Here is a 12,332-nt window from a genome sequence, read left to right on the forward strand (position 1 = left end):
TCATTATTCTCTACTATAAGACAGGATATAACAATGAGGGAAGATAATAAACATTGAATTTGCCTAAAATATCCAACAAAGTATTTTCCAAATTTCTAATGGAAAATTTGAGCTTCTTCTGTGAACTATACATTTTTATTTCAAATTCTAGGCATAAAATGATTACATTCAATTTCTGATAAAGACTTTTTGATGAACATTTATTTTCAAATTTTTGAAGGTTGCCATTCATGAAAGAATTTATTTATAGAGGAGGTATCAAATGATGAAGAATATTGCATCTTCTCTAGTTGTTGGAAACACCTTTCTTGTCATTAACCAAAATTTAGTAATTTGATCTTTTAAAATTATGTTTCCAGAGTATGATTTTTTAAATTTGGCACTCTTTCCTTGATCAGTGTAGTCATAATTTTCTTGATAATGCACATGGATTTTCAATTAAACCTTTCATATTAAGTATATGATATGATAATAATACAGCTTACCCTCTGCTTCTTTGGGTTACCAATTCTTTAGGATTCAAATTATGACACTGACTAAACATCACTAATGAGCCTATTAAACCTCATTTTTCTGGAATTGAACTTATGTTTTGAATTTATATACTTCATCACTGCATGTTTTCTTTCTCTTTTTATATGGACCTTACAATATTTAACTTAGGGCCTCAGAAATGTAATTTTTTAAAATCCAACAATTCTCTTACATTAATTTGCAAGGTGAGAACTTTTCAAACCGCATACCCCACCCGCAAGTCTTCATTTGGACAGCAGGTGTTTTTCCCTTTGAAGCAGGGTGGGGGAGTGTTCCCATCTGATGTCTTCCTAAAGTGGAGACCAACTAAGACCATAGCAGCCTAGATTTTATTAAATGCAGCATTTGGTAACATCATTAATATGCAATTTGTCTCTAGGCAGCTGTTATATATGTAGTGGGTTTCTCTGTGAGTAAACCAGTGTATGTTTTCATTGTAGGATTTTCAGAACATGTTCCTGGTATAGTTTTTCCACCATCCTGTCAATGCAGCTTCACTGGTCATTCACAGATTTATTTGGCTTGTCTGTGATGTCTTCTTGCTACCTTGAATATTTCATCCCCATACTTTGACCATCTGGTCTTATGGTGGTTGGTACTACTTGTATGGTGAGGACTCCTAGATTTACTTGCCCAGAGCTTACTGACCTCTCAACTCTGTTTAGCTGCCTACTAGGCATCTCAGATTTAATATATTCCAAACAGAATTACCAGTTTACCGTCTCCTCCCCATATCAGTAAATGACAGCTCTACTTGTCCAGTTGCTCAGGTCCAGATATGGGTCTCTTCTTTGTCTCATACCACAACCATTCTGACAACAGATTGTGATGGTTTTGCTTGAACAACCATCTACATTCTGACCTCTGCTAGCACCCACAGGACCACTGAACTATTGCCTGAATCCATATTTTCCTATACCTCTACAGCAGCCAGAGGGAGTCTGTTAAAATGTAACTCAGATGTTACTTCTCTGTGCAAAACCCTACAATGGCTTTTCTCTTATTTCAGTAAATGCCCCCAGCTTCCTCTTCATTTCTGGCTTCCTTCTTGCCTTCACTGCTTTAGCCACCATGGCCTTTTGCTATTGTTTGGATATGCCAGGCCTGCTTCTGCCTCTGGCCCTTGTCCCTACTTTTTCTCTGCTGGGAATGCTTTTGCACCAGATAACCACACAGTTTAGCTTACTCACTTACTTTCTTTAGGTCAAATGACCCCTTATGAGTGATTACCTTAAATAAATAAACAACCTTTTATCCCCTTTGCCCAGCTTTGCTTTTCTCCATAGCACTTCTCACGGGTTAATATACTATGTATTTTCTTGTTTGTTTGTCATCTGTTCCCTCTTTCTAAACTCTTAGCTCTCTCTGAGGTTAGAGATTTTGTGTATTCTGGTCACACGTCTATTTGCTTAATTCGTGGAAGAAGTAACCGAGACTCTGCTCTGGACTTTGTGTTTGTTTATTTGATGATCAGTGTTACAGCTACCACATCTAAGTATTGAGGTCCAGGCCCTGGGACTCCAGTATTCCCTGCTCACTCATTAGTTGCCTGCATCTGCAGTGGAGTGGTTTCGGTGGCTCTTCTGCTTTTCTCTGACTGACCTCAGGCTAACAAAGATGGCAGGGTAATACATTTGGTCAAACTAGAAAGAATCACAGCCAGTTAGAATAGCTTAAATGTAGAAGATGGCCAGTTGAGTTTGGGCCTAGACTAATGCTTTTAGTGAGGGCTATTTTCCTTTCCATCCAAGACTTGGATTCTAAGTATCTGTAGAAGGACTGCTCCAGTGAGTTTTAGGATTCTGTTTTTCCCTTGATATAATTTGTGTCCTTGGATTAGAAGTGCATTATGAATGCATTTGGTTTTTCATACGTGTGTGAAGTGTAATTGTATTAACTATAAAACTCACCCTGTCATTCATTACCTTTCATCAAATGCTGAGAACTTTTCTGCCAGGTTGCGATTACTCTGAATCTTGGAGCTCTGCAGACTTAAAGCAACCCTGTCCATCATTACCTACTTGTGAATATGTTGGGCCGAGGTGGTAAACCCACCACGTATTCCTATGTATTAAAGATTATTGTGTGGGATGCCTGGGTGCAAGTGGTTGGGCGTCTGCCCTCAGTTCAGGGTGTGATCCTGGAGTCCTGGGATTGAGTCCCACATCAGGCTCCCTGCATGGAACCTGCTTCTCCCTCTGCCTGTGTCTCTGCCTCTCTCTGTGTGTCTCTCATGAATGAATAAATAAAGTCTTTAAAAAAAAAAAAAAGATTATTGTGGTCCAAAGAAGGCTATTTCTTTCTGGCATTACGTGAAATAAAACTTGTTCTATACGTTTAATTAACTATGCTTTTACAGCTTTAAGAGGTGGTTTTACTCAATCATGGAGGTAAAAGCTCATCTTTATTTTAGCCAGATGCATCTTTTTTCTTAGCTGTAGTAAAGCTTGAACTTATTCTTATTAGTTTGCAACATTGCTGTTTGTGTGTTTTAATAGCTTTATTGAAATATAATTTGCATATAATGTACCCATTTAAATTCTGTTTAATGGCTTTTAATATATTCACAGATAAGTGTAACCACCACCATGGTCAATTCTAGAATATTTTTATCACTCCTAAAAGAAATCCCAAAACCATAGAAGTCCCACGACCCTGCACCTCCCCTCCCAAGCCTCCCAATCACTAATTTGCTTTTTCTATCTCTGTGGATTTGCCTTTACTGGGCATTTCATATAAATGGGATCATATGATATGTGGTCTTTTGTGGCTGGCTTTTTTTCATGTATCATAATGTTTTCCAGTTTTTATCCATGTTGTAACATATATCAATATTTTACTTCTTTTTATTGCTGAATAATGTTCTGTTGTGTGGATGTGCAGTATTTTAGTTATCCATCTGCTTAGTTTTCTATTTATAGCCATGCTTTGGGAAAGTAAGTTTAGGAATTCTATCCCCTTTCATATCAGGGGCTTGGATTCATAGGCATTTGGTTTTCCTTGTACTTGACATTAGGGACATCAGGTTTTCTCTTTAAGTGTATGATAACAGAATCATCCTCTTGGCCCTATGATCAGGCAAGTCACTGATGAGTAATATTACTGTTAACAACCTTCAGGGCTCGCCAGGAAACATCAAGATTTTCAGGATATGTTACTTCTGTTTTTCTAATTCAGCTTCAGACACCTGTGTAATTACAAAATTACACCTTTGTGATTTTGGTCTATTTGCTCAGGTTCTCTGTGCTTGTTTTTGCATTGTGAAAATGTACGTAGCAATAGTACCTACTGAATAGAGTTAGGTTGATCATATGACCTAGTTTACATATCGTTTTTCTTTAATACTTATTAATCTAGTGAAAATTAAATGGATTAATGTGTAAAATGCTTAGTGCATGTTAAGTGCTCAGTGAATGTTAGCTTCTTTATTATTTTAGGGGCTTCCCTGAGCTATCCCCCCAACCCCCCACCCAAGTTTATTTCCTACTGGTTTTTCCCTGTAGTTCCCATCAAGGCTGGCATTTTAACTCAGCAGTCTTCTTACTGAACTTCTTTGCATCTGGAATGTTTTCTCTTTTGCTCTTCCTTCCCCTTTTCATGATGTATGATCCAGATCAAACACTACCTCACTTGTTTGCTCGTGAAATATTTTCTTTCCCAAATAAAAGTCTTATCCTAGTGCTCTCCTGACTTATCTAGCTCATGTGTGAGAGAGGGCAGAAAGAAGTAATTTATTGCTTGTCCTTATGTACCAGGCAGAGTTAGAATCTGAGAATACAACAGAGGGCAAAAGCAGTCAGGGGTCAGCTTCTCATGGAGCTTCTAGCTTACAGACAGCTATTAATCAAATCACACAAATAAATGTGAAATTACAGTTGTGGAAAGTGTTGCAAAGGGATTTAAACTGATCATTTTGGACCAGAAAGGACATCTCAAGGAGGTTGCTGTTGAGCTGTGACCTGAAGGAAGAGTAGGAGATGCCAAGAAAGGAGAGGAGCATCACAGACCAAAGGAAGAATATTAGCAGAGTACTTATTTCGGGTAGAAAGAAGTGTGGTGTATTCAGGAAACCAAGGGAAGGAATCCCAGTAGGGTGTGAGATGAGTCAGATAAAGAGGTGAAGGGGCTTGGAGCGCCTCTCTGGCTCATGCAACTCTTGGTCTTGGAATTTTGAGGTCAAGCCTCATACTGGGGTTAGATATAATTTAAGAAAAAAAACCAAAATGGCCTTGTAGATTATGTTATGATTTGGGTTTTTAGCTAATAGAAGTGGGAAGTCATTGACCATTTTTAGGGTGTGGGTTGACATAATCACATCAGCCTTTTGAAAGGTGTACCCTGGCTCAAGTGTAGAAGGAGAATTATAAGGGTTCATTGGAGTGGATTTGAAGAGCAGTCAGTTGAAGTGGTCCAGAAAAGCCATCCTAGGAGCTTTAACTGAGGTTGTGGTGTTGGAGGTGGCCCAAAGTAGAGGAGCTTGAGAGAAATGTAGGTAACAGAGACAGGATTTGTTGATGCTGGGATGAAAGGTAGGCACTAATGATGCTGCTTAGATGTCTAGCTTGCATAACAAGGATGGGCAGGTGCCACCATTACAAGGTGGCACCATTCACCGAGAGAGACCATTTAGAAGAGGGGCTCATTTGGGGCCAGAGTGTACCTTTAGTTTGGATACATTGAGGGTACCTTTGAGACCTCTAGGAGGAGACTGCAGGTGCAGTTTTCACTCTGCCGAGGTTTGGTAGACATGTACATTTGTGGATCACCTGTGTGTGTGTGTTACCTGTGGCCTGATGGACATGTGTGGGATTGATGAGGATGGAAGCTGAGGATGAGGAAGGGACCCCACACAGTGTCCTGTAGAACTCCTGCTCTAACTGTCTGGGTACTGGGGGTAGAGGATCAGGTAGATAGGTCCAAGAGAGGACTGTGCTAGGTAACCCAAAGGCAAGCAGCCTTTCCAGGAGGGTGTGTGGTCAACTCTGGGAAACTGAATGGCAAATGATAATGAGGTCGACACCCTTCAGGGGATTTGACACAGAGAGGAAATTGCTTTAGTGGGAGTTGTTTCAGTGAACATGATATGATAGACTTGGTCCTTGTCAGTGGAGAATTGACAGAGGTTAACTATGGATAACGGTAGCCTTTTTATAGGGAGGATGGGGAATGGTGGGAGCCTTCCTGGAGTTGGGTCACAGAAATACCTGAGGCCCTGAAGGTGAGCAGAGGTTAGGCAGACCAAGGGGAGGGGATGAGTGTCCTAAACACATGGGTTCCTGAGATGCAAGGACGTGTTTTGGAATGGCTGGAGTACACAGGAGAGGTGGAGATGGGGCTGGAGAAGCAAAGGGGCAGTCAGGATTTGAAGGTCTCTGCAGTCTTTGGGAAGGAATGGTGGACAGTAAATTGTACTTTATTTATTTATTTATTTATTTATTTTTTTAAATTTTTTATTTATGATAGTCACACAAAGAGAGAGAGAGAGAGAGGCAGAGACACAGGCAGAGGGAGAAGCAGACTCCATGCACCGGGAGCCCGATGTGGGATTCGATCCCGGGTCTCCAGGATCTTGCCCTGGGCCAAAGGCAGGCGCCAAACCGCTGCACCACCCAGGGATCCCTAAATTGTACTTCAAAGGCTGAGTTGTGAGGGGTGTGAATTACATCTCTATAAAGCCATTTAAAAAAAGTGATGCAGTGTCAGACATGCTGGCTGGCTGCATTGCAGGATGAATCAGAAGGAAGGCAAGAACAAAATTTTAGTCACAGAGAACAGGTAGAAGGCAGTTGTATTAATCTGTGTGAAAGATGATGATGGCTTGTTACTAAATTAGTGGGACCAATGGATAAATTATAGAGATATTCAGGATGTGATTGGTAGACCCTAAGGGCTGAGCAAAATGCCTGGTGTGTGGTTGGGTATTTGACAAACATAAATATTTCTTGATCTGATTGCATGAGGAAGAATTAATTTTACTTCACTAGCTGCGTTTGGTGAGTCAAATGTCCTACAGAATCTGGTTTGAGTAACTGAGATGATTAGAATTCAGGGAGTGAGAACTCAGGAGGAAGTGGCAATTTTTCATGGACAAGTGAGTTTACATGATTCCAGAGAGGATCTTTTTGAATTTTTGTCATTTGTAGTCAGTTTTACATGATTAGTGATTGCCCCTATTCTACAGCAGAGAAACTGATTCAGAAACAGAGGTAGAGTGATTTGTCCAAGGCAATTCAGCACATGGCAGTGCCAAGAACTTGGGGCTTGGCTTCTCAGCTCAGTTCTGTCATGGGCCTCACCTCCTGGGACGGCTTCAGTAGTATCAGGAAATGGTTTTCTTAGAGTAAGATTTGGGCCCTGAGCAGGACAGAAATTTTAGCAGTTTATATCTGAATTGGTTTTGATAAGTAGTGTTGAGGGGTTTATGGGCATTTGTTGGCTTCACTTTGAAGAGGCAGACAATGTGCAGAGGGTGAAGGAGCCTGAAGTTATAAAGAGAAGTTCTGGATCATTGACTCTTGATGGCTTTTGACTCTGATTAGATGAGAACAGAGATTTTACCAGTTAAGATAAAATGAAGTGCAATCTGATAAATGTGGAAACTAGTGAGAGGAATATCTGTTTTTTTTGTTTTGTTTTGTTTTGTTTTATGAGTCCTAGAGGTGTTGCTTTTGGAAATGTATGTAAGTAAGTTGTAGGTCTGTTTTGAATATCCTTTCCACTCAAGCATGAGTAATAAAGGTTTTTGTGGGTTTAAAAATTTTTATCAGAAAAACTATGTACATTCACTTCCTTGGTGATCTCAATCTCATGGCTTTAAAAATTAAATTAAAAAGTAAATTTTTATCTCTAGCCTGGACCTCTGCCTCTTGAAAATCTTTATTTGGTTTTTATAGGATTCTCAAACTTAGCCTGTTAGTACCTGAGCTCCTAATCTTTCTTCCAAAACTCACACAATGCCCATTTCATCATCTAGTGGCTCGTGCCAGAACACTTGGAGTTGCTCCTGACTTCTTTCTCTCACACCTCACTTCCCAGTTTGTCAGCACATTCTCTTTGATGCTTATCTTAAAAATACATAGAAAATAAGACGACGACTCTTCTCTGCTTCTGCCTTACTGATCCGCCCTAGCTACCTTCCCCTCTTACCTGGGATGTTGCAGTAAGCCTCCTCCCTCACTGGTCTTCATGCTGCAACCCCTGCATCTCTTTAAGTCTTTTCTCAATGGCCAGAGTGATCTTAAACAGAAGTCAGACCATGTCTTTCTCTGTTACTCAGATCCCTGCAGTGGCTGAAGTGTCATTCAAGTCACTTCATGCCCCTTGAGTAAAGATGCCGGAGACCTGACACTAGCCTGTAAGGTAGGATCTAGCCCCCTTCACCTCTAGGAATTCATCTCCCACCATTTCACTCTTCCTTATGCCACTGTAGCTCCTTTGGCCTCCTGTGTCTTGAGTGTGCTGAACTCACTTATGCCTCTGGACATTTGCAGTTACTCTCTCTCTGCTGGGATGATCTCCCTTCATGTGCCGTCATGGCTTTTTCTCTGACACTCTTGCTTGGGACAAAGCCTGAGGTCTTCCTTCACCATCATTTAAAATCTCAATCCTCTCATGCTCTGTGTCCCCCCATTGGATTCCCCATTTAAGATCTCTTCATGTACTATATTCATATCATTCTTTTGATTATGGTCTTTTTCCACTGCCTGGAACATTAGCTCCACGAAGGCAGGGAAGTTTGTGTGTGTTTCTCTGCTGCTTTCCTCACACCTACAGCAGTAACTAGTACACAGTAGGCATTTAATAGACATTTGTTCAGTGAATAGATGAAGATTGTTGTGAATATGAGTGTGTTCTAGATTAGATCTTTTTTTGTTATTAAAGTATCTTATAGGGGTGCCTAGGTGGTTCAGTCTGTTAAGCGTCCAACTCTTGATTTTGGCTCAGGTTGTGATCCACTGGCCCATAGGATTGGGCTCTGTATGGGGCTCTGAGCTTAGTGTGGAGTCTTCTTGGGATTCTCTCTCCCTGTCCCTCTGTCCTACTCTGCTTGCACTTGTGTGCACACATGCGCGTGTGCGCGCTTGCTCATTCTCAATAAATAAATAAATAAATATTTAAAATCATAAAAATAAGTACCTTATACTGTTTTTTGTTTAACTGGGTTGAGCAGTGGATCGACAGAAATACTTTCAATATTTTTGTCTTTGTTACTGGACAAATATTTTTTTTTTGAAGGGGGAAGGGCAAAGTGAGTGTGTTTCCTAAATCTGTGTGTGTGCAAATTATCAGCCTGGATGCGTGCAGGAAAAGTTAGCACTTACAGAGAACTAGTGATCCTGGGGGCACAGATTATGATCTGAGCAGTAGATTGTAAGCAGATTGGATGGAATTTACCTTTGGCAGAACCATTGGCTGTATGACTTCATGCACATGATTTCTCCTCAGTTTCCCTTTTGTAGTCTATAAAGTGGGGTTGGTGACTTCTGTCTGGTTTACTTCACTGAGCTCTTGAGAGAAAGAATTGAATGAGATCATGGCAGGAACCTGCTCTGTAAACCCCTTGTTGTTAACAAAAATGTTGTTGTATCATTAGATCATTTCTAGCAAATCGAAGTGACAACTACCTTTCTCAGTGCCATCTGGTTTCTCTCTGGGTCCCTTTTCTCAAATGTCACATTATTGTATGTTGGTCATTGTATAATGTGGTTTAGAAAAATTCTGATTAGTATGGTAAATGTAGAGGAAAAAAAATACATCCTTGTTGCACTATATTTTAGAGCCAAATATAAATGGTCATTGGTTGACTTTTGCTTTGGATTATCACAGTTCTTAGTTACCTGAAAGTTGGATACACACACGGGATTTTATTTTGTAGATACCTTTTCTGCTGTTTCTTGAATTTTTCTTTCCTGCTTACTCTTGGCAGAAATAACTCAAATTTCTTTGCAAATAGAAGCTGGTATATGATTTTACAGGGAGTAGTGTTGAATGTACAATTTGGACTTAACATTTCCTTTTGAGTGCTGAAATAATCTTATGTAATTTTCTGGTCATCTTGTTAACCCTGGAGAGTGATATTTTTCTTTAATTCATCAGTTGTCTGCCCTGAGCTCTGAGAGGTTTTCAGTCTAAACTTCTTGTTCTTAATAGATTCCCAGTAGATGTTGGTGTGTCTTTGGTGTCAAAGAGGAATGTTTTAACAACGGTGTTAGGTGATAGTTTTCTTTCTTGCATGATTGGCTTGTTCATGCTTAAACTTAAGCTCAGTGGAGAAAGTGATATGTCTCTCTCTCTCTCTCTCTCTCTTTTTTTTTTTTTGTGATATGTCACTTTGTGTATTTTCAATCGCTAACACTAGTGGCCTACAGGGACTTGGAAGTATATTACTGTCTGTTTAGCAGATGATTCATCTAGGCAGGACTTTTGCAGGCACTAGGATAATTTCTCATTTTCTTGAAATATGTTTAGAAAATTGAAATCCTATGTAGAAGCATATTTCCTATGTAGAAGGAATTAATCTAGATCTGTGCTACATGCTTTCCCCCTTCTGACTTTGCTTTATATTGTCAGCATTACTGACATCCTTCATAGGTCTGTCTCCCATAGGTGGTTGTGAATATTTTGTATTTTCTTGAATGCCTAAGGATATTTGAGGTACTTATAGAGAGGTCTTTTCTGGGTGTCTGATTTGACCTAAGAGCTTTAGAGAGAGTATATGATAGTTTTTATAGTTTTGGCGTGACCAAAAGAGAATTTTCTCTGTGTTTAAGGTATGTAATTGCAAGCTGATTTGTTTGTTGTTGTCTAAGTAAAGAGGACCAATCTTTTGTTTGTTTGCATATGTCATTTTCTCTTTGACCCTGGTAACATAAGAAACAGATGGTTTTCATATTGATCACTGATCAGTATGCTTTTTGGGGGCTTTTTTGGGGCATTAGAGCATTGAGGACAAGGACGCTGAAGTTTTTCTCTCATTGTATCTTGTTCCAAACACCTTGCACATAGGTAGTGTTTAGTACAGGTAGTTGAACAAATGAAAGAAGATGTTGGGGAAGATGATACAGGACTGCAAAAAAGAAGTAACTGGCAATTATGACTATTCCAGAACTGACTTGTAAAGAAAACAGTCCATGTCTGTCTTTCGTCATACTCCCCTTGCCCTGTAACATTTTCATAAGAATTGTGTTGGGTTGGAATTCAGGATTTTTTCTTCTCTTGTAAAAGTTTTAAAAGCTTCAGTCTTTCCTTGTTGGGCTTAGTTCTAGAGAGGAGTTTACTAGGGAAGTTATTAATAGTGGAAATTTGGGAGAATGTAAAAACCACCTAATATTCCCTAAATATGGAAGGTTGTTTTTGGAAACTGTTATGTTTTGTCAAGGCAGAAATAATTTGGAGATAGCATTTTTCCTGGAAGATAACTAGATTAGTAGACTTAGAAGATGTGCTAAATTGTAATTGAAGGCAAAAGAATCTTGCTTTGAGGCCATCACTTTTAGAGTCAAAGCTTGTGTTTATTCCTGAGAGGAACTCTAGAAATTTGGAGACGTGGCTGGAGTCTTCAGAAGATATTACCTTGTGAGAGAGATCTTGAGACATTTTCCCAGGCTATCCAATTTTTTTTCCCCCAGGTGGAAATAGTTTAAGTATATAGATTCTTACTCCTTTAAATTAATATTGTGGGTTATGAAGCTCCTTTTGTATAATTGTGCCCATTATATGTTGTATATTAGGGTACACTTTCTCCTTCAAAAGAAGAAAACAATTGATGTTATGGTTTACTATTATGCATTGAGATGTTTTCATTATTGGTATGGTAGTATATCCCAAACCATGTACTAGCTGAGGCTAAAAACTATATTCTTAAGCTCTGTGTCACTTGTCCTAACTTTTTTCCTCTGGTTCAGCAGAAGTGTGGGGGCTAAAACATGAGTAAGTAAGAGATTTCATTTAACAAAACATTATTTTAGGAAGGCAAATGAGAAAATGTCAAAGTAAAATAAGTTTGTCTCTCTTTTCTTGCTTAGCGTTTTTGAAACGTTGGGGTAGTTGGAGTGGTTGGATTTTCCCTGGAATTGAGTGAGAAATTCAGAAGACTGAAGCCCAGGCTTACTGTCTACCTTTCACGGAGGCCTAGCCGTGAGAGGACAGAAGAAGGCACGTGGCGAATCATGACAGCTGACAAAGACAAAGACAAAGACAAAGAGAAGGACCGGGACCGAGATCGGGACCGAGAGAGAGATAAACGAGATAAAGCAAGAGAGGGTGAGAATTCAAGACCACGCAGGAGCTGCACCTTGGAAGGAGGAGCCAAAAATTATGCTGAGAGTGACCACAGTGAAGATGAGGATAATGACAACAATAGTGCCACCACAGAGGAGTCCACGAAGAAGAACAAAAAGAAGCCACCGAAAAAAAAATCTCGTTATGAAAGGACAGACACTGGGGAGATAACCTCTTACATAACTGAGGATGATGTTGTCTACAGACCAGGAGGTAAGGAGCGCAGTGTTTGTGGTAGAGAAGTGGCATCAGCATTGATATGCCTTTCTCCATATTAGGGAAGGAGGGGGCCCAGAAAAGGAGATAGTAGTTTTGGGTAGAAAAAAAATCAAGGTAGGAAACACACTGACCCACTTTGGGGCATTTGGATTCGTTGGCTTCGTGCTTGTATCTGCCTCAACTTTGTCTTCTATTCTAGTTTGTGCATTTGTCAGTTCTTTCCTTATGTCCTGTGCTATTTCTCCTCTCCCTTCACCATCTTCACCATCTACTCAGTTGATTTCATCTTTTGATTTCCT

General features: G+C 39.7%; 1 protein-coding gene across 5 annotated transcripts in view; it reads left to right on the top strand.

Annotated features, from left to right (window-relative positions):
- Positions 1-12,332, top strand: part of RERE (arginine-glutamic acid dipeptide repeats) — a 412,302-nt gene that overhangs the window by 141,800 nt on the left and 258,170 nt on the right. For all 5 annotated transcript variants that reach the window (XM_055305059.1, XM_055305063.1, XM_055305064.1 and 2 more), the window contains one exon: positions 11,559-12,027. In XM_055305059.1, the coding sequence (XP_055161034.1) occupies positions 11,703-12,027 (325 nt within the window). In that variant the 5' untranslated portion in view covers positions 11,559-11,702. The remainder of the gene's footprint in view (positions 1-11,558; positions 12,028-12,332) is intronic.

This window comes from Nyctereutes procyonoides, unplaced genomic scaffold (genome assembly GCF_905146905.1).
Source record: "Nyctereutes procyonoides isolate TBG_1078 unplaced genomic scaffold, NYPRO_anot_genome, whole genome shotgun sequence".
Lineage (NCBI taxonomy): Eukaryota > Metazoa > Chordata > Mammalia > Carnivora > Canidae > Nyctereutes > Nyctereutes procyonoides.